General features: G+C 38.5%; 1 protein-coding gene across 6 annotated transcripts; it reads right to left on the bottom strand.

Moving 5' to 3' along the window:
* Positions 1–489: 489 nt before the first annotated feature.
* Positions 490–21,957, bottom strand: CBLL1 (Cbl proto-oncogene like 1). 6 transcript variants are annotated; one of them, XM_054505343.2, is made up of 6 exons: positions 21,810–21,957; positions 14,895–15,062; positions 11,452–11,552; positions 10,973–11,056; positions 7,197–7,270; positions 490–4,928 (listed from the first exon to the last, which is right to left on the bottom strand). In XM_054505343.2, the coding sequence occupies exons 1-6, from the start codon at positions 21,856–21,858 to the stop codon at positions 3,893–3,895; spliced, it is 1,512 nt and encodes a 503-aa protein (XP_054361318.1). In that variant the 5' UTR covers positions 21,859–21,957; the 3' UTR covers positions 490–3,892. The 6 variants fall into 6 exon arrangements, with proteins under 6 accessions (XP_054361318.1, XP_064431491.1, XP_045720853.1 ...); XM_064575421.1 differs by lacking the exon at positions 21,810–21,957 and adding an exon at positions 20,827–21,196 and having other exon boundaries at positions 11,452–11,549; XM_045864897.3 differs by lacking the exon at positions 21,810–21,957 and adding an exon at positions 20,827–21,186.
* Between the last annotated feature and the right edge of the window lie 5,962 nt (positions 21,958–27,919).

Genomic DNA, 27,919 nt, shown 5'->3' with positions numbered 1-27,919 from the left:
TGTCTTTAAAAAAAAAATTGTCTTAACACTTTTCCTCTCAACAACAGAATACTGAAGGGGCATGAATCAAAACGAAAATTGTTTGAAAATCCAAATGTTTTTATTAATATCAAGTATTTTCACTGGCTTACCTCTCTGTCCCCTTTAAGCGAAGTATATCCAATATTGCTTTATTAGATTGTACATGTATCATAATAAGTAAATTCTACTTAGTTTCTAGGCCAAAATTTAACAGATTACAGTTACAAACCAGTGAAGAAAAATAAATCCACTTTGGCCAAAATATAGTATGTTTGAGTATGATTACGTCAAACTTCCTCAATTAACATTAATATTTGATGGCTAATCTAATAATTAGAAAAGTGTATTTTTCTTCTAGGTACTTGTTATTTTTTTCATGTACAGCTGACCCTTCAACAACAGGGGTCTGAATTGAGCAAGTCCACTTACTTATACACAGATTTTTTTTCTATGCAGTACAGTACTGAATTTTCTCTTGTTTTTTTTTTTTTTTTTTTTTAAAGATTTTATTTATTTATTTGAGACAGAGAGAATGAGAGAGACAGAGAGCAATTGAGAGGGGGGAGGGTCAGAGGAAGAAGTAGGCTCCCCGCCGAGCAGGGAGCCCGATGCGGGACTCGATCCAGGGACTCCAGGATCATGACCTGAGCCGAAGGCAGTCGCTTAACCAACTGAGCCACCCAGGCGCCCTGAATTTTCTCTTTGTAACTTTCTTAGCGACATTTTTTTCCTAGCTACATTGTAAGAATACAGCATATAATACATATAATATGCTAAATATGTATTAATCAACTGTGTATATAATCAGGCTATTATTAAAATTTGGGGGGAGTCAAAAGTTATACGTGGATTTGACTGTGCGGGGGGGTCAGCACCCCTAATTCCCACATTGTTCAGAGTCAACTGTACTTATAATATAGGACATTTTCAAAATTTTCATGAGATTGGACTATAAGGACTTTTCCAGAAAGAGGCAGGACACTCTTCCAGTATGTCAGAACAAAGTCTACGGCAGCTCTGTATACCTCATATAGTAAAGTTACTTAATGTGAGTTAAAAAATTACATTCAGATTATCTTTTCCACTCATATTTCAGTGGTATCTAGTTAGTATTTACACAATAATTCTGAGCAAATGGTTTTTACAGGGCAAAATGGATATAGTTTCTCATGGTTTTTGCAACTGATAGTTCCCCAAATACTGTATTATACTGAGAACAAGCATGCCACTGAAGAAATATTAACATTCGACCTGCTGGTTTTCATCTCAAAATAAGTGCATCTAATTGTACTGTAGAAGTTGTACCAACACATAAACACAGAAAATTTTGCATTCTCCCAAATGTGTCATCATTAAGTAAAAATTCATCTAGGCAAAATAGTATTTATGCTTCCATTTTATTGTTTTTAAGAATTAAACTGCCACCTCAGTAGTCTTAAGAGCAATATAATGAAACATACATACATTTAATTTAGACTTATGTCCATCATAGCTTCAAAGGCTTCCCTGAAATAAGGCTGGGATTCACATCTTTTTCCTTAAGGAAAGAAAAACTAACAGTAATTTTGTTATCCTTCTACCCACCCACCCTCATTCAAACAATAACTGGATGAATTCAAGTCTAACACCATTTAAAAATTTTGTCTGCTATAACACATTCATCTGATCTGCCTCCCTGCATAACACATATTTTTTAAACCTAACTGAAAAGAAATCATTTTCTTAAAAGTCTATGAGAATTCTCTTAAACATGTGGAAGTTTATCATGATACTAATTGTTTTGTCCAATACATAGGCTAAGTGGTTTCACACCACGTTCAACTCTAGCGAATTTCAATAAAAACAGGAGAGCTCCTCACAGATAGCTGAAAAGCTCTAAAGTGAATTTGGCTATTTTCTTATTACGAGAAACAAAGAATGGTATTGGATTTTCAACAGTAATATTTTAACAGCTCCTAAACAGGGGCATGAAAAGGAATCAAGTTTGCACCAGTCCAAGTACCTACAGTAATGTGATAGAAGCACTCACCACCACCATTTCACACTAGTTCATACTTCACTCCCACGCTTCTAATAAGAATTTCTCACTAGATCTATTGCATTAACACTGGACTCTCAAATTGCTAGATGTGAAAAATCACTCAATTAACTTTAAAAAAAAAAAGTGTATTCGTTATTTTCAGCTGGTCGAGGTTGAAATGATCACTGATATCATCTCTAACTTCAGCTCTCAGTTCACAGATGCCTCTGCATCTGATGATCCAAGATGAGAAACTGGTCTCGGCCTGTATCTGACAGAATTAAATGGTCAATTAGCCATCAGTTCACCCTTTGTCAAAAAGAAATGTTCTAAATTTATGCACTACAAACTAGTTAATAAATGATATCTGCATACTACACTTTTCATGTTTATATTATGCACCATTTTAGGGGGGAGGAAATACTTCACAGGGGTTTATTCAAAGGATATAAAATGATATCCTAAGAGTGTTGATTTATACATATGAGTTCTGTATAAAACGTAAGTGGTCATCTTAGCTGGACTGTAACAAGCCCCTATAATGCAAAAGCTGACTCTAAAGGCACCTTATAAAGCTCTGAAATTCACAATTTAGTCATTACTTTTCTCTTATACAAAATCATCTGGCAGTCTGCACTGTTGACTCCATTGTAAAACGTTCCAAACTTTATAGTGCTTAACCAATAAAAGGAATAGGAAATAATTAATAGTTTTAAAATTTCAAGTTAGAGAAAAAAACCTTATCACACAGTAATGAAACCTGAGCAACGCCAAGTTTGTGATTACAAGAACGTCCTTCATTAATACAGTACTCCTCGACGGCATTCCTACTGTACTTTAAAACCCAATAGACAAGAACCCACTCAAAGCACAGATCAAACTCTACCAGGAAATGAGGAATTATACAAAGCTTATTCAGCCCTAAATGTTTAGTTTAAGACAATGAGCAGAGTAGAACACACTTCATCTAAATAACACAATTTAAACAGTTCTATAAAATAATGTTACTTTAGATTAGTAAATGTGGTGCATCATGTGATTCCAACCATTCGGTAGAAAGCACTAACGAGTAACAGTACCCCCAACAGCTTGGAGCCTGCAGAGTCCATTGCTTTGGCTGTATCTTTCCAAATAATTACTAATGCCTTTTAATATTATGAACATAAATATGGAATTCCAATGTATTTTGGTGCTCCTGAGGCTGCCTAAAAATGAAAAGGCATCCAAGTGAAGTGCATTATATACTTAATATACCTCAAAATTTCAGTGCCTAAAATGTGAAATAATTCTCTACCATTTAACAGTCTGCCTTACAGTAAATTCTAGTAGATTTTTACTTTTAGGATTTTATTGTAACTTTGGGAAATTAGTGGTAAAACATATGGTTTTAAAAAACAGTATGTGGCTGCACTTAAATTCACATAAAAATAGCATTTTTACAACCATTTTGAAATTTAATCCTTTTACACAGGTTAACAAAATGTATCACAAGAAAAACTAAACATTGGATTTAACAAAAGCCGTATTTCTGAAAGTGGAACAATGAAAAATTCTTCTCAAATTTTTTACAAATGGTCACCTCTGGGTCAATTTACCACACTAGGGGAACAAAGTTGTTAAAATATAGCTGTGCTCAACTGAGCGCCTTATCTGCACTACAGTATAGTACTTGAAGTCAATTCTAAGGTCAAGATTTAAAACCATTTTAAGAGACAAGACCCTAAGTGTTTTATGGTCACCTCAGGAAGAGGTACTTTTCCTTCCCCAAAACAGTCAAAGCTTAATTAAAAGATTGACTATACATAAGTTTTTTTTTTCCCTCATCAAATCTTCAGTTCAAAGTACTATTAATCATTGGTAATACGGTCTATATCTTGTCTGATCTGGATGATGTGGTCCAGGAAGTGGGGTTTGAGAAGGCGGGCCCTGCATTCGTGGAGGAGGAGGTGGCCCTCTTGGTGCAGGCCATATACCAGGACTCATTCCCCCTGGTTGTGTAAATGGAGGGCTCAGAGTTCCTTGATCTTCAGTGAACTGGGGTAAAGAGTTAGGATTGTAATGGTGAGGAGGGGGTGCAGTTACAGGTGGACCACCATGTTGAGGTGGGGGAGGTCCTGGAGGAGGATGATTCATATAAGGTGGCATCTGGGCAATAATATGTCCAGGGGGAGGGGTGATTGGTGGTGGAGCAGAGGTCATTGGTGGAGGTGGAGCTTGGCTATAAACCAAATGAGGAGTACCTGCGGCCTGGGGAGGATGTGGCATTGGATGGCTTATTGGTGGTGGAGGAGGTGGGGGTGGTGCATAATGTTGCTGTGGAGGCATAATATGATGAGGGTGCGAAACCACTGGTTGACCCTGATATTCAGGATGGTGGTGAGCAGGTGCTGGGGCAGGAGGTGGTGGTTCTCTAGCACCTGAATTTGAGTCATCCTGAATAGGGACGGTTATTAAATTGCTGTGTTTTCTTGTTGAAATACGAAAGGTTTCCTGACTGACCGAACGAGGTGGAGGTGGAGCCATGGACAACTCTGCAGGAGGCGCGCGGATGTCCTCGTGGGGCTGATTATAGTGCTCGTGTGGCACGTGTTGCAAAGGAGGTGGTGGCATCATGATGTGCTGCTTTGGTGGAATGTGGCTCATATGGTGCTTGTCCGGCGGCATTATAAAGCGATCGGGGATTTCGGCTGGTGGTGGGGCAATAGGCGGATGGACGTTTTCAAGTGAAGCGCGGGCAACAGGTTTTCCAGCTCTCATATGGCGGTGGTTGATATGAGCCTGTAAGTCTCTCTGAGACAAGTATGTTCTCTTGCACCCTTGAACAATGCTACACATGAAGAGAGAACCTCGTGTACACTGTTCGATTCGCTGCACAGGATCACTACAGCTAAATTAGAAGAGGAAAAAATTGATTTACTGAAAGCAGACTATAAAAATAATATATGCCTGTTTCTAAAATCGGTTGTGGAAAATATCGCAGGAGTTCACAATTAAAAGTTGTAGTTACTGTAAGTGAACCTTTCATCTCTCCCACTCTGTGGTCTGTTCCCTATTAAGCATCAGCTTTCCACCAAATTCAGACCTCTTAATACAAAAAAACATTGTAAGTTACAAGTGCTCATCAAACAGAATATGTTTTAAGAAAAGACCTATTCTTCCTAAGACCTAGAATGATCTGGTTGTCTCAAACACCTCTACGCTTTCATCCATTTGCAAAAATATCCAGAAAGGATAAGCCAAAGATGTGTCTTAGTCATGGAATCCAAACTTGTTTGGTATTTACTGAGCAATAAGTATGTGCTGAGCAAACAATACGAAGTAAAAGATGCTGCAAGGACTATAAAAATGAGTAAGATCATCCTAATCAGCAGGGTTCCTAAAATTCAACAACGTGAACAATTTAAATTCAAACCCTGACTATCCAGAGTCCCTTAAGGAAGAATTACCAGACAATTTTACTACGAAAAAGTATTACACACACCCTTCTAAACTCTAAGCACTAAATTTAACTCAACATTTTCTTACTGACTCAGGGTCAAGTTGTAACTTTTCTTCATTCACTGTATTTAATCCACACTTGCCTTTGGTGTCTTTGAAGAAATAGTGGAAAGACGACTGAACCAGGTATCAGAAGAACTGGGGTTAAGCACTGGCTCTGTCAACTTGGAGAAGTCTTTTATCTTTTTATCTCTTCATCTGCCATATGGGGTTAAAACATGCCCTCTACCTAATCACAATGTTCTTTTTTTTTAATCTACTTTGCCCTACTTAAAAGAATATTCTAGGATAAATGAAACAATAAAAGTGACAGGATTGAATCACTAGTTAAGCACTACGTAGGCACAAATAGAAGCTCTGATCACTGAACATGTGTGTCAGGTCATCTGAGACTATATTAAATGGCTCTCTATTCTTGATTTTGAGCTGGGTCCACACTTCCATCCTAGCTGTAAGGCTGGCACTCCTTGATCCTAGCAGGCTTCCCCTGAGTGGCCATTTGGCACAGTTCTCATTTTTTGCTTCTAATTTGCTGTAAACTCAGAAATATCTCTATAGTAACAGGATGTAAGGCACTTTGTTTTGGGTGATGCTTAAAAGCAACAGTAGATATTTATATTAACGTGCGCTGCCATTTCTTCTCTTCCTGATTTGAGTCTGTTAAACAGCCAGATAGGCTTATGTTCTCAAATAGCTAAGGGCCAACCAGTGAGGTGCTTACTTGGGAGTTACACCTAATATCTTGAAAACTAAATTCCCTTTTAAACATTAATATTAGAACACTTAGTGAATCATCCTTTCTCTCTCAGTGATGTCAATCTTCCTACACCACAAAAAGAAACCAGCCCCTGCAACTGTCCATAATTCTGTTATCAACCAATACTACCAATCTTGAGATAGCTTCTGACACAGGTTATAAAATCTCAGAAGCCTACAACTGCTCTAAGGAAGTTTGTCTCACAGCTTTCTCAAGTCTTCTATCAGGGGTTCTAAATGGATATAAAAATCCCCAATTTACTCTGGATCTTTCAAGACCACCCCAAACTGGATCAATATCAACCAAAATACCTCTAGATCTTCTTCATAACTTGTCTGAGCTGACGCCATGATGGTGTCCTAAGATATACTCGAGATATAAATAATAAGACTTGAAGCTAATAAATAAGAGCTTATACTTAACATAGTACTTATTGTATGTTAGCTACTACATATATACATACTAGTTTAGTTCTAACAACAACACACAGAGGTAGATACTATTATCAGCTCCATTTTACTGATGAAGAAACAACCTGTCACATAACCAGTAAGTGGCAGAATAGATCTGAAGCCAGGAATTCTAATTCCAAAGTCTCTGTTCTCAATCACTGCTTGATACTCTCTCTCTAGTGTCCCATCAGAAAAAAACAAAAAACAAAAATACAGAACAACTGTTTTGGTTTATAACACTAATTTTGTGATGACAAATATATTTGTTTTGGCCAATCTGAACTGACAGATAATAGCTACCTAGGCCTATCCTAAGGAGAAGAAAGATTAGCTACGTCTGCATATTTGATATCCTGCTGCTGACTTACATCATACCCTGACCTTTAACCTGGATTACAATTCATCCCATCACAAACTTTATTATTTAAAAATGTAATGATAATCTTACCCTGGACACATCTTATCTCCTTTTTTTTCATGTAAAATAGCACAGTCATAGCAAAAAACATGCTTGCATGGAATCTGTGAACAGAGACGTAATAGTTAAGCACATGAGAATTTTAAATATTTCCATAAAAAGTAACTGTAAGCACAGTAACCTAGACACAGAAGGCACTTGAGAACGATTCATCAAAACAAACAAACAAAAACATTAAGTACTAGTCACAGAAAAGCAACAGTTAACCTTTTTCAGTAACAAAGCCCTTTAAGAATATAAGGAAAACTTTGGCCCTTTCCCCAATAAACGAATACATGTGCATCTGCTTACACTTTCTGGGAGTATAAACGCTATGAGTTTCATCCTGTGGTTCCTAGCATGTAAAGCTCCTAAAGAAGCCCACACTATCCAAAGTAATCTACAGATTCAATGCAATTTTTCACAGAACTAGAACAAAAAGTCCTAAAGTTTGTATGGAACCACTAAAGACCCCGAACAGTCAAAGTAATCTTGAGAAAGAACAAATCTGGAGGTATCACAATCCCAGATTTCAAACTAAACTACAAAGCTGTAGTAATTAAAACAGGATGGTATTGGCACAAAACAGATACAAATGAATGAAACAGAGTTGAGCCCAGAAATAAACACACGCTCATATGGTCAATTAATCTACGACAGAGAAAACAAAAATACACAATGGGGAAAATGCAGTCTCTTCAATAAATGGTGTTGGGAAACTGGACAGCCAGGAAAAGAATGAAACTGGACCACTTTCTTATAACCGTACACAAAAATAAACTCAAAATGGATTAAAGACCTACATGTATGACCTGAAACCATAAAACTCCTAAAAGAAAACACAGGCAGCAATTTCTTGAACAGCAATCTTAGCAACATTTTTCTAGATATGTCTCCTCAAAGAAAACAAAAGCAAAAATAAATAACTGGGACTACAACAAACTAAAATGCTTTTGCACAGCAAAGGAAACCATCAACAAAACAAAAAGACAACCTACTGAATGGGAGAAGAAATTTGCAAATGATATATGCAATTAGGGGTTAATACCTAAAACACATAAAGAACTCATACAACTCAACACCAAAACAAACAAACAAAAAACCAAACACCAAATAACCTGATTAAAATGGGCTGAGGACCTGAATAAACATTTTTCCAAAGAAGACATACAGATGGCCCATAGGCAAGTGAAAAGATGCTCAACATCACTAATCATCAGAGAAATGCAAATCAAACCACAATAAGATATCACCTTACATCTGTCTGAATGGCTAGTATCAAAAAGACAAGAAATAACGTGTTGGTGAGGATGTAGAGAAAAAAGAACCCTCACTGCACGGCTGGTAGAAATGTAAATTGGTTCAGCCACTGTGGAAAACTGTATGGAAGTTCCTCAAAAAACTAAAACTTGAAGTACCATACAATCCAGTAATTCCACTTCTGGGAATTTACCTGAGGAAAACAAAAAACACTAATTCGAAAAGGCATATGCACCCTTATGCTTACTGCAACATTATTTATAATAGCCAAGATATGGAAGCAACCCAAGTGTCTAATGATAGCCAAATGGATAAAGAAGATGTGGTACATATACACAATGGAATATTTAAAAATTATAATAAAATAATAAATAATACAAAAATAATAATACAATAAAAGTAATAATAAATAATACACATACTAAAAATATTTATATTAGGGGGGTGGGAGGGATGGGTGGCTGGGTGACAGACACTGGGGAAGGTATGTGCTATGGTGAGCGCTGTGAATTGTATAGGACTGTTGAATCACAGACCTGTACCTCTGAAACAAATAATACATTATATGTTAAAAAAAAAGAAGAAGATAGGGACGCCTGGGTGGCTCAGTCGGTTAAGCGTCTGCCTTCGGCTCAGGTCATGATCCCAGCATCCTGGGATCGAGTCCCGCATTGGGCTCCCTGCTCCGCAGGGAGCCTGCTTCTCCCTCTGCCTCTGTCTCTCTCTCTCTCTGTCTCTCATGAATAAATAAATAAAATCTTAAAAAAAAAAAAAAAGAAGATAGTAGGAAGGGATAAATGAAGGGGGGGAAATCGGAAGGGGAGACGAACCATGAGAGACTATGGACTCTGAGAAACTGAGGGTTCTACAGGGGAAGGGGGTGGGGGGATAGGTTAGCCTGGTGATGGGTATTAAAGAGGGCACATACTGAATGGAACACTGGGTGTTATATGCAAACAATGAATCATGGAACAGTACATCAAAAAACTAATGATGTAATGTATAATAATATAACATAATAAAATAAAAAAATAATAAATAAAAATAAAAATACATATAATTAAAAAAATACACTTAAAAAGAATTAAATCTTGCCATTTGCAACAATGTGGATGCACCCAGAGGGTGTTGTGCTAAGTAAAGTCAGTCAGAGAAAGGGGCACCTGCGTGGCTCCGCCAGTTAAACAACCGACTCTTGATTTCAGCTCAGGTCAGATTTCGGGGTTATGAGATTGAGCCCCGCATCAACCTCCATGCCCAGCAGGAGTCTGCTTGAGATTCTCTCCCTCTGCCCTCCCCCTCCATGAGCACATGCGCTCTCTCTCTCTCTAAAATAAATAAATCTTTTAAAAAAACGTAACAGAGAAAGACAAATACCATATGATTTCACTCACATGTGGAATATAAAAAACAAAACAAACACAACAACAAAAAGAGAAACAGTCATAAATACAGAGTACACATTAGTGGTTGTGACAAAATAGGTGAAGGTGATTAAGAGGTACAAACTTCCAGTTATAAAACAAGTCACAGGAATGAAAAGTACAGCATAATCAATATTGAAATATACTGAATTATATTATACAATAATCAATAATACTGTAATAACTTTGTGTGGTGAAAGATGGTAACCACACTTATCATGGTGAGCACAGTGTAATGTATGTAATTGTCAAACCACTATGTTGTACACTTGAAACTAATTTAATGTCACTATACAATTAAAAATTAAAAAATTTAAAATTTAAAAAAAAAAATCCCCAAAAATACCATAACCGTGTTTTATCTTATCCTGTTCCTCCTGAAACTATTCCAAAGCAATAAAATAAGAAATATCTCCTACATTTCATATAAGTAGCATTTTTCTCTGGCAGTTTAATAAACTTATAAAAATCCAAAAATAAATCAGAAGGACAGGGTAAAACGATGTTAAACCATTTTAAAATTCACAATCCATCACTGTTATTTAGTTATGTTATACAGCAAAGCAAGAGTGTACAATTTATGCCCTCTAGCAGATATGTTACTGAGTTCAATTTTTTTTTTCAAACACAAATGTAAAACTATCTTTTTTTAAGGGAGGATGTGTCAAAATTACTATAAAATTACAGCGAGGGGGTTGTAATTGTTTTTAATGATTAGAATTCAATTCTCCAAAATTCTAAATATTATTAGTTTTACATTAAAAATTATAACCTTCAGAAATGAGTAACTGATTTTATTCTTTAAACAAGAAAACATTTTTCCTTAATAAACTATAATAAATGTATACTAACAACTATCAAACAGTCCAAAGAAGTTAAGTTTTCAGAAGTTAGTTTCCTTAGTATTTTATAGCAAGTCAAGAATTAAATACACATTATCCCAAAATTTCCCTTAGCCATTTCATACTTATTTAAAAATGTCACAAATTCAGTATTAAACAGTGATAAACCGATCTACTTAAATTTCAGAATCCCATCTCTATGCAAATTTTACATTTACTAAAACATTTTAGTAATACTTACCATTCGCCCATAGATTTTAATAGGCAATCCACATTTGTCACAGAAATGTACTGGTGTATCATCCTTTTCACCTAAGATGTTTATCTGTTGAAATGATATAATTAAAATTTCCTTTTTAAGCATTTCTAAAAATTATATTTATAATTATGCAATGAGTTGGTTAGTATTTCTAAAAGTTCTTAGAACAATTAAGGGTTTCTTGGTATAGTTCCTATATATTCCACATCATTAGCTGTGCCACTGTTAGGTTTTTTTCTCTTAGTGTTTATGGTTATTGATTTTCCTTCACTTTACTGAAAATTACTTTCAAATTATTTTTGAAAATAGTGGAAACAGGGCATTAATAAACAAATCATTTGAGTGTTCTCTAAAAAGCTTAATAGCTGCAATAAAAGCTCAAACCATTCTTTATTCTGATTGTTCTAATAAAATACTTGGTATTTTATTGTTCTAATAGTATTTTTTATTTTTAGTTATACCTGGAAGTCCCAAAAAAGGTGTCCAGGAAATCTTCGCTGATTTCCAAAAAGTTCGCCCCCTTTACAGTCATACCGTTCTTCTTCATTATAATCAAATCCTTCTGAGAAAAGAAAGTGTTAAAGATTAACTTTCAAAGCCTAAACTTCATTTTGGAAGTACGTGTATATGGTACCACAGACCCGTTCACTGAAAAGTCTATCTGAAGCCTTTCAAAGTTCTTCTAAGGACAAGATAATCAAGACTAGTTTGAGTTTAAAATATCAGCTAGAAATGATCTTGGCAACCATCTAGTCCAACACTCTTACTCCACAATTGAGAATACTGTAGCATTGAGACCCATAATAACTCAACACATAGATTAGTGATAGAGCCAGAACAGACCTCAGAACTCCTCACTCCCATTCAAGTGCTCTTATTAACTCATCAGACTATCTCTAGTTTAAACTTCACTAATTACCATCACACTTGTTGCACAAACTTTTAAGATACTGATCACCACTTATTCTAATCTACCTACAAAAGTGGTATCATGCTGCAAGAGGCTGATTTTATTGCCATAAGTATATAATGGGAACAAAGAATTCTGCAGATTTTCTTCTTACGACTTAGTAAATTAGGTATCCTCTCCTTCAGTCTTAAAACTGAGCCTGATTTTAGAAACAACAACATATTCATACTTCAGCCTTTCAGTTAAAACCTCTCCCTGGTTTATCAACCAAACAGCAGAAGCCATATCATATCTATTTCCAAGTATCCTCTTCTACACTGCATGTACCAATAAAGTTATGAAGATCAAATGGGCTCAATTTCTCTGACCCTGATCATAATCTTCTCATCTCATACAAAAGAACAGACAACCAATGGATAGTCTGATGGTAATTCTAGGTAGAATCCAATCACCTAAAGTAAAGCTGAGAAGACACATCTATCCCTCCAAAATGCCAGGCTTCTCATGTCTCTTTTGGCCCTAGAACTGGTAAACAGAGTAGCCCAAGCACACAAGTTTTAACTTTACCCACATGGCTAAATTAAGCACCTGTGTATGGATAGGCACACGGACAGACACACAAATACAATGATGCAAGAATTTTTCAAAGCTGATATAGACAATTCAGTGCACTGCTAATTACCTCCAATACAAAGGAGATATAAAGATATAAAGTTCAAAGTTATAAAGTTACAAATGAGTGACCACAGACTCTTATATGACCCATTTATACCTTATAAAAGCTGCTGTCATCTAAAACTCAAAATAAGGAAAGTCAATTTCTCTTATTTATCTAAAATGCAGAAAGCAACAAACAAGGAAATAAGGAACCCATAATCATTTTTCAGAGTAGTTCAACCTGTACTCCCATCCTTAAACTACATACTATTCACATAGATACATACATACATACATTCACATAGATATATCAGCACCCAAAACTCCCTATTTTGATCAATGCCTAGGAAAAACACCAATCACTTATTATTTTTTTACCCCAAGTAAGTGAATCTAAAGTATTCAAAAATTATCTTCAGCCTCAGTTTGCTGTATTAAGAGAGAGAATGGTAACAGTAGTTCCCTCTAGAAAGGGGTGTGGGCTTGGGGAGTGAGAGGAGAGGGAATAAAGGGACATCTGAGAGGAAAAAGACAGAAAGGGGTTTTTAGCTTTTTTGCCTTGTTTGGATTATTACAACAAGAATTTATTTGCATATTAGTGGGTAGTTTTTAGAAATTATTAAAAGAAACCGAAAGACCAAAGAGAGGGCACCCTAGGTTATGGATAGTGAGGCAGCAGCCCTAAGTTGCTACCACTACGATTTAGAACATTTGACTTCAAATGTACTTGTTCAGATGGGGAGAGATACCCTACAATACAAGGAAGCATAATATGAGGTATAATTAAAATATTTTGATTCCAAAAAGAAATACAGACACATTGCTGGAAAAGAACAGAAAATCTAGAAACAGACATAAATAAACACGTTTAGACGTTTAATGTATGATAATGATGGGATACCATTTGGCACAGAAAAGATCACTCAATAGTTGGGACAAACAGCTAGCTGTTTTAGAGAAAAAATAAATAGAGCCAAACTCCATTTTATTTTTTTAATAACCAAAGATATGTCCATAAGTGTTCCAATGCCAGCTAACTTTTTCTGTAAAAGGCTAGATAAGTGAGTATTTTAGGCTGTGTTGGTCTCTTGTAATTACTCAACTAAGCCATTATAGTGTGAAAGCAGCCATGAACAGTACTTAAATGAATGGGCATAGCTGTGATCCAATAAGACTTTATAAAAACTGGGCTGGATTTGGTCCACAGGCCATAGTTTGCTGACCCTGTACTAAAGGGTAAGAGGGGAAAACTATTTTATGCTCATGAAATAGGGGAAAGGCCTTTCTATGAATTTTATAAAACCCAGAAGTCATAACAGAAAAGACTGGATTGGTATCTGACTACAAAGAATCTTCAAACTTCTATACAATAAAAACTGTATATATAAAATGCAAAAGACAAATGGTGAATATACACAATATATGACAAACAGCCAATTTGTACATTAATTTGTAAAGAACTCATAAAAGCCAATTTGTAAAATAATTTGTAAAGAACTCATAAAAATCAGGAGAAAGACAACAAAACAGAAAAAAAAAATGGTTAAAGGATATGAACAGGTAGATCCTAGGCAAAACACATATACTATGAAAAGATATATACATAACCCCACTCATAATTAAAGAAATGTATATCAAAACAAAAATTTTTAAAGGGTAATAGTCCCAGTATTGGTGTGTGGGAATATAAACTGATGTATTTTCTTGAAGAGCTATTTGACAATATCAGTTAAATTCTAAAATGCATAGTATCCATCAAGTTATAAAATACCCAAATCAGGCAGTATAAATTCTACACCAAGTATACATGCTAAGCTATATGTACAAGAATATTTACTACAACATTGTTTTTAACAGCAAAAATGTTAGAAAAATTACTAAATTATGGCATATCCATAAAAAAATATCTAAACCTATTTTCTTAAATGAGTACATCTGTACATACTGATAAACGGCAAAATTTCAAATGCATCTTACATGCAAAAAGGGCAGTTATACATTAAAAGGTACTATAAAAAATTATTTTGGTGAAGTACTGTCAAGGTAGAGGAACAAATTTCACTTTTAATATTATGTTTTCTGCAATATTATTTAGGTTTTTTTTTTTTTTAACAACACGCAGTGTTACTTTCAATAACAAAAGAAAAAACCAAAAATATTATAAAGGAAGAGAAAAAGTACATGCCAAAATGAGAAGTCAAACAAACAGACTAAAAAATGAAGACAGTAAGATAAAAAAAAGATCTTAAGTAAAGAAATAAATAAGACCACATGGATTATTTGGTGGAATGAGATACAAAAGACAGACTTGTGGACTTGTCAGTTAAAACAAATTACCTTCATCACCAGGTGGAGCCTTTGCAGGCATCCTGTTTATAGTCCTTGGAGTTCGAGGTGCAGTTTTGGCTTTGTTCCCTTGTTTGGAGATGAGCTTTATAGGAATTCGTCTTCGAACATCAAGACCACCCAACGATCCAGAACTATTAGTGCCTTGTAACTCATTATCTATGTCAGAAGAAAAAAGTTGTAATTTCTTTTAGTTTTCCTTTTTTGAAGATTATTCTGCCACAGGTATTAAAGTTACATACCCAACATTATCAAGGGCTAGATATCTGGGCTCTGATTTTAAATATAATGTTATGTAAGTTTAAACACTAACTTTCTCTGTACTGGATAAAACCTTAATGCAATGCTTTTTGAGACACAGAACCCTTTAAAAAGTTGACAGAAGTTATAGAACCTCTCCCTAAAGTAGAAAATAAAAATTTTCATATGATTCCAGAAGAGTTTACAGAAAACATAAAAAACTCTTCATAAGCCCAAGATAAGAACTTCTGTTTTTAACTAGAAGAGATTTTTTTCAAAGAAAAAAAAAAGAGTAAGAGGAGGAAGGAGGAAAAGAAAGAAAATCATCCCTATTCTCAATCAAGCACACAAAACACTTTTTAAGTCAGTGAAGTGAATCTACATTAGGACAATCAAAACAAAACACAAAACTAACACTGACAATGACAAAATTAAAGAAATAATGCACTTGAAAACGAAGTTAGTTTTAAGGAAGGTGATTATTTCCTTAGGGGTAAAATAGTTTTTCTAAAAAGTATTCAAGACGGGCGCCTGGGTGGCTCAGTCGTTGAGTGTCTGCCTTCGGCTCAGGTCATGATCCCGGAGTCCTGGGATAGAGCCCCACATCGGGCTCCCTGCTCGGCAGGAAGCCTGCTTCTCCCTCTCCCACTCCCCCTGCTGTGTTCCCTCTCTAGCTGTGTCTCTGTCAAATAAATAAATAAAATCTTTAAAAAATAAATAAATAAATAAATAAATAAAAATAAAAAGTATTCAAGAATAGCAAAAATTACTACACCATTTAATAGCAGAAACATGCAATAATGTATTTGTGCTATAACCTTTCTAGATATATAATGAGAGTGTGTTATTCTGAGTAGCATCATAATGGAAACTCTAAACATTAGAGTTTAGGTGGATGCAAGGGTTCTGTGATTAAATTAGATCTAAATAGGGACACTTTCTAAGTCCCTGCTTGTTATTAGTTATGAAATAAATTAACTCATTTCTCATGAGTAATAGGAGCATTATTTCATAGAACTGACTCCATCTGAAGGTGTCAAGTCTATGACAAAATATTACAATACGGAAAATAAATTCACCTTTACCTACTAAAGACACAAAGGGAAATGCCCTAAAATAGGAAATGCAAATAATTTTTTTTAAAGATTTTATTTATTTATTTGACAGAGAGAGTGAATCAGCGAGAGCAGGAACACAAGCAGGGGGAGGGGGAGAGGGAAAAGCAGGCTTCCCGCTGAGCAGGGAGCCCGATGCGGGGCTCGATCCCAGGACCCTGGGATCATGACCTGAGCCGAAGGCAGACGCTTAACGAATGAGCCACCCAGGTGCCACCCAAATAAAATAATTTTTAAAAAGTAATGTTTTAAATGTGACAAATTATTGAACTGGCCCTGCAGGAGACAGTACAATCAAGATTGATAGGCACACTGTTCACATTACATTCAGTAAAGCCAAATTTGGAAATAGTAACCTGGTACTAATGACCTCCAACGCTACTAGGATCATAGACACATGTTAGACTGACATCAATTTGCACTCTTTCTGAACAATATTTAAGTTTTATTTATCTAAGTAATCTCTATACCCTACATGGGGCTCAAACTCACAACCTCGAGATGAAGAGTTACACACTCTTCTGACCGAGCCAGCCAGGTGCCCCTCTTTCTGAACAATATTTAGAACAAAATGCAAAATAGGTCCTTAATAATTAATTTAAATATCTTTCAGTCTACTTTCTACTATTACTTTTACAATAGCTAATCCTCAAAGAAAAAATTCATGGAAAGGAATTACATGGGCCTAACCCTAACCCTAACCCTAAACTCAACTTGGTCAACTTTCAACACTTCACAAAATGTATTAACAAGTTGAATAATGTATTTCATCTGCTTCCACTCTAGTTATTTATGTAAAAGTACCTACAAGCAATGTAATAGCCAAAGGACAGACATGAATCAATTTCTTTTTCTTGCTCAAAAGGTATTCCTGATTTTTCAATAAACTAAAAAAGCAAATTAATGTAGACAGATTTAACAGTTCAATGTTGTCCTTCATATATTAGAAGGACTCAACAGTTTTGCCTAGACGAATGACCAAAATGCCAACACTTCATTACTGCAAATCCTTTTCCCACCACCCTGAACACTTGTCACAATGGTTGCTTGCTTAGCCTACCACAACTTTTAGGAAGTCCACTGCCCTTTAACACCTTGCCACCTACCTCACAGATTGTAAGCCCATAAACAGAGTACAGCATTTAAGAGTGACATCACTCTGCATTTGTCTTTTTTTTTTTTATTAAATATCAGAAAATACAGCACAATTTCTTTTTGAGTATGCCAACTAAAAATATAAAGCCTTTAAGCACAAAAGTCCTTGGATATTACACAGAAAATGAGAAGTAACACTGTAAGTGGCCATTTATTTTTCTTTTTTCAAGATTTTCTTTTTAAGTAATCTCTACATCCAATGTGGGGCTCGAACTTACAACCCCAAGACTGAGTCACATGCTCTACTGGCTGAGCCAGCCAGGCACCTCTTTAACTTTGAGGCCATTTAAGGTGAATCCGCTTTAAAAAGGAAAAACAATTTATATTATAGTTTTTTTAAAAAAATATTCATTTAGAATTTTATCCTGAATTAAAGGAACCAAGAAATATTTTACAAAATTTAGATTTCAGTTACAACTAAGTGCTGACTCTTAGAATGACCAAAGAATGAATCAAGTGTTAATCAGAGTTTCTTGGGAGTAGTTTTTCCTAGCAAAATTCTATTAGAACACTACAAGATAGCCTTCATTTTATGTTTGACTTTTCAGCATGACCATAAATTCAGTCATTTTTGCATATAATATTCAAGGATTTCAATTTCCCCAAGAGCCTCTCTTAATCCTTTGACATTAAAATCTTTCTTTTCAGATGCCTACCTAATCATGTCTTCAATCAACTGGCATTTCCTCACTTGCCAATGATTTTTATTTGTACTTCAAATAGTTATCAAATTCATGTTTATGAATTCCATGAAAACCTGTATCTTTTGCAAGGTTTATAATCACAACCAATATATAGCATATGATACCATTTCCTGGTATGAAGCAAGGACAGTGACTTATAACAAAATTAAAAGAACAGAAAAAAGAGGCACCTGGCTGGCTCAGTTGGTAGAACATGTGACTCTTGACCTAGGAGTTGTAAGTTCAAGCCCCACATTGGGTGTAGAGCTTACTTAAAAATAAAATCTTAAAAAAAAAAAAAAAAAAAAAAAAAAAAAGAATAGAAAAGGAGCAGCAGTGATATCTATATTTGACTAGGAACTAATTTTTTAAGTGGTTGGCTCATTTGTGAATATTTTCATGTCAGGATGACTCTTTCCTTTCTTAGGCAACATTTTAACTTAGAGAACTAGGATAATAAATACTCAGAGACACACCCAGCAATACTACAACTTCCTAACATAACACCCTCTAAACTGTGGAAGGGGCTTGACCCCAAATTCTAGCAAAAGGCTCTAATGGGAAATGTTTTGCTCAAGTTGCATGCTTGAGCAAAACTTGTTTCAATTCTACAAAATTTCCAAATACTAGAGTTCCCTACAGCCTAGTTCTCGGCCCTCTTCCCCTCTGTATTCTCATTCCTTGGAGTGATCTCATCCATCCTCATTCCTTAAAATATTAGCTATCTGGTCCTAAGTCTCAAATATGTATTTTTCAACCCAGATCTTTCCTCTGATCTCCACCTGACAGCACCCCTTGTATGTCCCAGTAAACAGCTCATACTTAGCAGTCCAAAATTTTGTTCCCAAGTTCCCAGGTCTCACCTTTACCACTTAAAAAAAAAAAAAAAAAAGTCCATTTTCCTCCAAAGTTTTCCCCAACTTAATAATGGGCACCACCTAGCTGCTCAAACCAGAAACCTAGGCATCTCTCCTTTCTCTCACAAAGCTCCTATTTGAGTTCTACTACCAAATATTGAATCTGCACACTCCCCTTCTCCCTAAACCAAGCCAACTTCACTAAGCTGAGCCTCTCTTCTTGTCTACTGCAATCACCGTCTAAATTGTCATTCTCCATGAACAACTTACTGTTAGTTTTAAAAGAAATTATGTTCCTCATGTACCCCTGTTCCATGGCTTCACATTGCACTTACCATGGCTTTCAAAGTCTTGCACGATCTGACTCCTGCCTTCCTTTCCAAACTCTTAGGGCTCTGCTCTTCTTGCTAAGCTGCAACTGACTGACCTCTAAAAGTTTTCCTTCCTCAGAGTCTTTGTATTTGCTAGAAATGCTTTCCTCCTGACTAATTCCATAGATGGATTCTTCTCATCCATCAGATCTCAGCTTATAAATACTACCTTTACAGAACGACCCTCCCTGACCACCCTCTCTGAAGCTCCCTATTAGTCTTTACCACAGACACGGTTTCATTTTTTTCAAAGCATTCATCATGATCTGTAATGTTTAGGTTTTTAAAAAAAACTTGTCTATCGTGTCTTCCCCAACAGAATGTAATCTCCATGAGGACAGGGACTCAGTCCGTCTTGTTTACAATTCCATCATTCCATCTCCAGGCATACCATATATTATGCTGACTAGCACTCACTACATTTTATAGAGAGATATAATTTTATATCACTATGTACAAAATTTTTTATTTTTTTTTTAGAAAGAGAGCACAAGCAGGGGGAGCGGCGGGCAGAGGGAGAAGCAGGCTACCCACTGAGCAAGAAGCCCAATATGGTACTCGATCCGAGGACCCTGGGATCATGACCCAAGCCGAAGGCAGACGCTCAACTGACTGAGCCACCCAGGCATACCTGTATGTACAAAATTAAGTAGGTATTTGATGACTGAGAACATCCTAACCAATACTTAATACAAAGAATATTCTTTTTTCCTACTTACGATATGGGTGATAAAACTGTACGGAACACTAACTCCCAAGTGCACCCATTCAATATCCAAAAACCACAAAGAAGAAAAAGCCAAACAACACATAACGAAGAGCGGAGTCATTCTTACTTGAGGAAAGAGATGAGAATATCTTGAATTTAAACTCTCCTTTGTAAACGCCCCCAAATGATGAGTAAGGACCACAGCCGAAGCGCGGGGCACGCTTTGGGCTCAGGCAGAAAAGCCGCTCCGAGTATGATTCCGGAAACCATATCCGACTCCCTTCTCTCACCTCTAGTCCATGAAGGACCGGAGAGACAATAACGACCGGCAGTGACCACCGCAGCACCCGCCCAAGGCTGACTGAGACAGCAGGAAGTCTCCAACCCACTGCCGCGCATCGACTCCCAGCGTAATGAGGCTTCCCCGACTCTGAGATTGGAATCTACCCGCCAGTCCCCAACACGCAGAGCAGAGCACCCGGGATGAGAAAAAAAGGAACCAGCGCTCTCTCGTCCCCACGAGGCCCGCGCCGCCCACCGTCTCGGCTGGGAGCTCAGCAGAACCAGGCAAGCGGCTGTTGCCGGCACCGAGGCTGTAGGTACCACACCGGACGGTAGGCCGGGAAGCAGCAGGCCCTTACCGGGCACGGGGAGGGGTCCGTGAGATTTCTTTCCCACCGCCACACCCCAGTGCTGTAGGGCGAGCGTATCCCCTCTCTGCCCGCTGGGCAGCCAGTCCCAGGCCGGCCAAGGGGGCATGGAACCGGGACCCCCACTGCCTCCGCCTCCTTACCAGTGTGATCCATGATTCGGCTCGCAGGGCACAGTGGGAGCGGAAGTCAACCGCGCCGGAGTCGCAGAGAGCGCGTGCGCTCTACCTTCCGGAGCCCGGGAGGCGGAAGTGCGACCAAGTTGCCGCGGCTTCGGCCTCCCCAGGTTTCCTTCTCTCTTATCCACTACCCAACTCCGGTGAGGGAGTCAGGCATAGTTCGGGGAGAGGGTGACAAAGAGGGTACGCGAAGAGCTTGCAGGTCGAGGTTGCTAAGCCTTCTCCTCACGTGCTTCAAGAGAGAGTAGCCTTTAACTATGGAAAGGAGACCCACGGGAACGGGGGATGGGGAAAGCAGTAGCAGCCGGAGGCATAAGCTCGCGGCAGGTAAGGAGGCTCCCCGCCTCCGTGGAGCGTTGCCTTCTGGGACTTGTAGTGCGCTGGGGCCCCGGAGCCGGCCAGGTCTACTGCGCAGGCTCGGCCGTTGGGCTGGCCCCACCCCGGCGGGCGGAGTAACGGTTTGGAATCCCCCAGAGTGCGCGAGCGCCAGTCTCCTCCACCCGGTGCAGGGAAAGTGTAAACACGCGCGCTCCGGAAGGCGTCGTGCAGTGGGAGGTTTCCCAGGGGATGGCTGAGCTGGGAGAGAGAAGAGAAAGGCTCTCTGCTTATTGTCTAAATTTTGCTTTGTCCTGACGAGCTCCGCAGACCCTCGCAGGGCCGGCTTGGTATACACCCCTGTTCCCACCGCTTGAGTTTCTAACAGTTGAAACACAGAACGCGTGACTAGCACTCGTTTTTTAGAGCTAGGAGCGCCCTGACCACCTAAGGGCGCAGGGGACCCGCAGCGGCCCCTCCGGGGGGGACAGCGGCAGGAAAGTGCGGAGCGGAGCCCGAGCAGGGGATGCACGCGCAGTGAGGCGGAGAGAGCGGCGGGGCTGGCCGGAAGGGAGAGGGTGAAAAGGAAGGGCCTAAGATGAGGAAGAGAGAGTTAGCACAACAGGCAGTACCTAGTTCCAGTTCTTGGTCCCCGGGGGTTGTGGTTGCGGCTGCCTTCATCGTCCTCGGCCAAAACAAAGGAAAGTGCCACAGAGTGTTTCCTGGGGACCTTCACTGCGGTCTCCACCTCGCCGACTCGGCTCATTTGTGTCCACTCCCTTCTCCGACCCTTTACACTTGGTGCTCTCGGATGAGTAGAAAGGAGCACAATTAGGAGAAAACACGAGCTTGGGAGCCGAGGGATTTGGGTTCTATTCCTGTCGTCCCTTGGTGACGACATCATTACCTTGGGTTGTTCACGCTTTCAGTGCCAGAGTTCCTGGATCAATAGGAGATTATTATTATATTGCCCTACTAATAGAAATGTTTCCGCGGTACTGAATTCTGGATAAAGGGTGTGCAGCGATGTGTTGTATCTATAGTTATGCAGTAACAGCTTTGAGTCATAAAGATCAAAACTGTAAGTGTTCTGTGTTATCTGGTGAATGTTTTATTGGGGTCTTCAAAAAGACTTCCCCGTTATATCTGAAGCTTTATAAGCAAGTTTGTAGGTACAGTTACAACTAAGGATAATTGTGAATCAGAGTTACCCCTGCTTTTGTTGAAATGTACATTTCTGTATTACTAAGTGGTTTCCAAGATGCTTTCAATTGCTGAGCTTTTTGTTTTGGAGGTTGGAGGAAGTTTAACCATACTTTCCCATTTCTCTGAATACAGTGCTGATATAATCGGGTATTTTTCACCCGTTCGAGGTACAGAAGAAGGTAGTTTTCACCTAGGAGGTGCTCTTTTTGTTTTTTTCTCTTCATATTTAGCCTGTCAGCCATACTTCAAATTAATACAAATCCAGGCTCATAATGGTATTATTAACATCTGCTGATGCTCATATTTAAAGAATTAGAATAAAAAAGAGCCTTCAAACTGTATTTTACATCATTTAGTCTGTAAATCAGATCAGAAGTTGTGTCAGCATTTTATGGTTCATCAAGTTATGAAAATTTCCTGAGGAACACTCACTTGTTTTAGATTTCCTGTTGATAAATGTTAGACAGACAGTTGTTGAATTATTTGACATCTGTTGCTTTCATGCACTGCTTGTAGCATCTGTGCTCTATATTCATTTCCCCCCGGGCGCCTGGGTGGCTCAGTTGGTTAAGCGGCTGCCTTCGGCTCAGGTCATGATCCTGGAGTCCCTGGATCGATTCCCGCATCGGGCTCCCTGCTCGGCAGGGTCTGCTTCTCCCTCTGACCCTCCCCCCTCTCAAGTGCTCTCTCTCTCATTCTCTCTGTCTCAAATAAATAAAATCTTTAAAAAAAAATGTTATATTCATTTCCCCCTTAGCTGTAGTTGTCTCACTTTATCAGGGCAGTAGCAGTGTGACAAATTAATCTCTTTACCTAAACTGATAACTGAAACTGTACATAGACTTTTATTTGATTACTGCTCTCTGATATCCATTGTTGGTGACCTCTGTGCTGTGTTGACAGTTTATTAAAAGTCAACATTCTTAGTATGCCCTACATGCCTTCTATGTAATAATCTGTTATTATTGATTGTTACTATATTTAAACAACTTTTATAAAATGGAAAAAACTAGATAAAAAGAAAATTAGCAGCATGATTTAAAACAACAACAAAAAGTTGACATTCATATTTATTTTATAGCTTGGTGCTGTCCTGAGGTTTATAAAAACGAAACATGGTAGTAATGGGTGATCTGAAGCACTGAGGTGCATATTTTCATCTGACAGACGTGTCTGCTGGCCCATGAATTATATAAGCTAATGTTCTTTAAGATGTTTTCATAACCTTCCACTTACATAGCACTGTTTACACTAAGAGAAGAATAGGGTGGGTATCAGAGAGCTTGTTTGACTTGTGCTGTTGGTCCATGTTTGGGAGTACTGAAAAATAAGCTATGATCGTACAGAATCTTGAAAAGTAGGATTCTAGAGTAACAGTTAAGAAAGAGCACATAGGGGTGCCTGGCTGGCTCAGTTGGTGGAGCATGTGACTCTTGTTCTCAGGGTCATGAGTTCAAGTCCCAGGAGCCTGTTTGAGACTCCAGTACCAGGTCAGGATATCTCCTTAATGCTCTTTCAGTGGTATCACATTTTTGTGCCTAAGACTGCAGAAGGCAAGAACTGTATAAATAACGGTCCCTACAAGGATCAGACTGGCTAGCATTTATAGAAATAATTAAAAACACATATAATTAAATTCTAAGTGTTTTGAGGCAATGCAGTGCTACATACATTCCGAGAAAATAATGAGCAGTAGGACTGAGAGTAGTTAGGTAGACTTTATGGAGGGATTTAAGCTGACCCTTGATGAACGAATAGGATTTGGAGAGTAGGAGAGCAATGAAAGAGGCATATCAAACAGGTAAGAGCAAGGGCGCAGAATGAGAATTGTTGTAACTTCTATAGAGGACAGCGATCAGCTTGACTTGTATTGTTGGTCCATGTCTGGGAGTACTGAAAAATAAAATTAAGGTATGATTGTACAGAACCTTGAAAAGTAAGATTCCAGAGTAACAGTTAAGAAAGAGCACATAGGGATTCCTGGCTGGCTCAGCTGGTGGAGCATGTGACTCGATCTCGGGGTCATGAGTTCAAGTCCCACATGTGGTGTGCAGTTTACTAAAAAAAAACTTCTAATTCCAAAAAAAGTACATAAACAAAACCTAGCATGATATATTATTCATATAAACAGCATAGTTCAGCAAGGTATATTTTTTAAAAATGAGCAGAACTTCAATTTGTGGCGGAGGGGGCGGGGAATGAATCAATACTATTACCTATAAGAGAAGAATGGTTGACCGGGGCACCTGGCTGGCTCAGTTGGCAAAGTGCGCAATTCTTAATCTCGGGGTCATAATCTACACCATGTTGGGTGTAGAGATTACTTACAAATAAAATCTTTAAAGAGAGGAGAGAAAGAACAGTTGGCCAGGAAACCAGAGACCGCTGTGAGGTCCAAAATGCTTGTTAGTATGAATGAACTGATAATAGGAGAAGAACTAGAGTAGTGTCCACTATACATTAAAGAGTTTGATAAGTAGGGGCACCTGGGTGGCTCCATCGGTTAAGCATCCAACTCTTGGTTTCAGCTCAGGTCGTGAGATCAAGCCCTACATCTGACTCTGTCCTTAGTGCGGAGTCTTCTTAAGATTCTCTCTCTCCTTGGTGGCGCCTGGGTGGCTCAGTCGTTGAACGTCTGCCTTCGGCTCAGGTCATGATCCCAGGGTCCTGGGATCGAGCCCCGCATTGGGCTCCCTGCTCGGCGGGAAGCCTGCTTCTCCCTCTCCCACTCGCCCTGCTTGTGTTCCCTCTCTCACTGTGTCTCTCTCTCTGTCAAATAAATAAACAAAATCTTTTAAAAATAAATAAATAAATAAATAAATAAATAAATAAATAAATAAATAAATAAATAAAAGATACTCTCTCTCCTTTTCCCTCTGCCCTTCCCCTGGTGTGCACATGCACACGCTCTCTCAAATAAATCTTAAAAAAAAAAAAAGTTTGGTAAGTAGAAGTAGCTGGGAAGGGCAGTAGAATATAGTGATTAGGTAGATGAACTTGAGAGTTAAAGACTGGGGGTTCCAAGCCCGGTGCTGTCATTTCCCAGCTGCAAGCCTTTAGGCAGAGGACCTAATCTTTGTGGCTGACTTCCTTCCTCTGTAGAATGGGGATAACAATAGTACCTGTTTTGGGGGTTGTGAGAATTAAATGTTTTTTTGTTTTGTTTTGTTTTGTTTTGTTTAAAGATTTTATTTATTTATTTGACAGAGAGAGACACAGCGAGAGAGGGAACACAAGCAGGGGGAGTGGGAGAGGGAGAAACAGGCTTCCCGCAGAGCAGGGAGCCCGATATGGGGCTCGATCCCAGGACCCTGGGATCAAGACCTGAGCTGAAGGCAGACGCTTAACGACTGAGCCACCCAGGCGCCCGAGAATTAAATGTTTTTATCAATCTGAAGCACTTAGTACTCTCTGGCATACAGTAAGCCCTCGTTAAATAGTAATTCATATTACCAGGGTAATTACTATAGTCATTGCTTCTTTTTTTTTTATAATACTTTTTTTTATTATGTTATGTTAATCACCATATATCATTAGTTTTTGATGTAGTGTTCCATGATTCATTGTTTGCGTATAACACCCAGTGCTCAATTCAATACGTGCCCTTTTTAATACCCATCACCAGGCTAACCCATCCTCCCAACCCCTCCCCTCTAGAACCCTCAGTTTGTTTTTCAGAGTCCATCGTCTCTCATGGTTCGTCTCCCCCTCCGATTCCCCCCCTTCATTCTTCCCCTCCTGCTATCTTCTCCTCCTTCTTCTTTTTTTTTTTTTAACATATATATAGTCATTGCTTCTTAAGGTGATGGTTAAGATTAAATGAGATAGTACTTAGTATAGCAGCTGGCACATCACTAAATGAATATTAGATGTTAGCTACAATTTTATTATTACCTATAAAATTGGATTGGAGATAGGTTTTGAGACAGGGTCAGTAGGGCTGATTTGAACCAATTAGCACACTGATACACAAAACTGATGTTTAGCTCAGATTCTGACTTCTCTGTATTGGAATCAGTTGAGTGATCTGCCCTCAAACTGGGTTAGTAGCCAGCCTTAACTCTAGCCCCACGCAGTCCCCAGCTTCCTCCTCTCCCTACCAGCTTTTGAACCTGAGCCCTAACACATTACCACAGCCAAGCCTTATCAAGTATGGCAGCCCGCTTTCCAAAGACCATCAAAAACTGGGCAAGAGACAAATTCAGGGAAAGAGAAGAAAGTTAAAGACTCCAAGGACTGAGTATTGCTGATTGAAGGCATTCCCCCACTGTCATCCTTTGAGTCCTGGAAATATACATAACCCAAGTGGATAGGAGGCGTTTAATCTAGAGCAGTCCTGCAGCCTCTCTCCTCTTCTGAGAAGGCAGATTTTGCACTGGGTAACCGTTGAGCTGGATAGGCTACTCCTCCCTCCAGAGCCTCTGCTAAGAGATAATTGCCTAGTTTTTTCTCTCAACATTTCTACTAAGCTTACTCTTGAAAAAATGCCTAGGATATTACACTGCTTGATAGCTATGCCATGTTTGTAAGCAAGCAGCCTGTGATATTGTTTCCTGGACCTGAGAAAGCTTTCACCCAAGGGCTCCCTGACCCTAAGCCCAGCTGCTACTCCATGCTGGTTAGAAAAGACTTTCAGGCTTTGCTGGTATAAATGGCTTGTAAATAGGCCCTGTTACTGTTTAAATAAATGTCTATCACTATCAGAAATATATTTTACATCATAGCCCAGTACCTAAAAAAAAAAACCCACATACAAATCACACATGTGTCATAAAACCATGTTTACCCTTACTATATGCAATTCCCTCTGCTATTTCTATTCTCTCTGTCCCTGTAAAGCAAATTGCTGGTTATGACTCACTAAAAATGTCAAAGTGGACTAATGACTTGGAACTTAAGTTTGAAAACCACTGCTTTATATCTCCCGTGGTGTTTTGAAGAATTTATACTATTCTAGACATGTCCGAGAGGAAGGATAAATCTTACCACCAGGAGGACTTAATTCTTGTGTGGCTGTGCAAAGGGGTGATGAGGAAGAAGATAGATATCCAAGACCAAAGAATGCCAGGAAACTCAAGAGCAAGGCTACTTGGAGTTTCTTTCCTGTAATTGGTAATAGCCACCTCCTCAGAACTGGGTCTCCAGATGAACAAAAACAATTTCTTGGCAGTCGATTGAACACCCACCCATACCTCAGTTGAGGAAAATGCTGGGCATAGATTTGGAATTCTCACTCCTACCTTAAAACCTCCCTACCCATCAAGGCACTTGCTCGTGTGCTACTTTCTCCATCAAGCCTCCTCTGATTCATTCTTGCAACAGGTAATGTATGTAGTAGAGAAAAGAGTATGAATCAGGCAGAATTGGGTTCCAATCTCAACTCTTCCTGCATTATTTTGGACAATTACTTAAGCTCAGTATCTGTTTCAGTGAAATGGGGATAATCATTTTTCTTGCAGAATTATTCTGAAGGTAAAAGGAGATGACATCTTTGAAGGCTCCTTATTACTTGCCAGGTAACAGGCCTTCTGTAAAT

Source organism: Mirounga angustirostris, unplaced genomic scaffold (assembly GCF_029215605.1).
Source record: "Mirounga angustirostris isolate CCGP_5_RB_7025 unplaced genomic scaffold, mMirAng1.0.hap1 SCAF_12, whole genome shotgun sequence".
NCBI classification, from domain to species: domain Eukaryota; kingdom Metazoa; phylum Chordata; class Mammalia; order Carnivora; family Phocidae; genus Mirounga; species Mirounga angustirostris.
Note: the sequence above shows the minus strand (reverse complement) of the source record. Positions and strands in the feature narration are given on the sequence as shown.

Coding starts and splice junctions, on each gene's coding strand:
- CBLL1 (XM_064575419.1), bottom strand. CDS start 20,792: ATGCCCCCTTGGCCGGCCTGGGACTGGCTGCCCAGCGGGCAGAGAGGG. Junction 15,063..20,674: donor CGGACCCCTCCCCGTGCCCG/GTAAGGGCCTGC, acceptor CTTCTGACATAG/ATAATGAGTTACAAGGCACT. Junction 11,553..14,894: donor GGCTCCACCTGGTGATGAAG/GTAATTTGTTTT, acceptor TTCTTTTCTCAG/AAGGATTTGATTATAATGAA.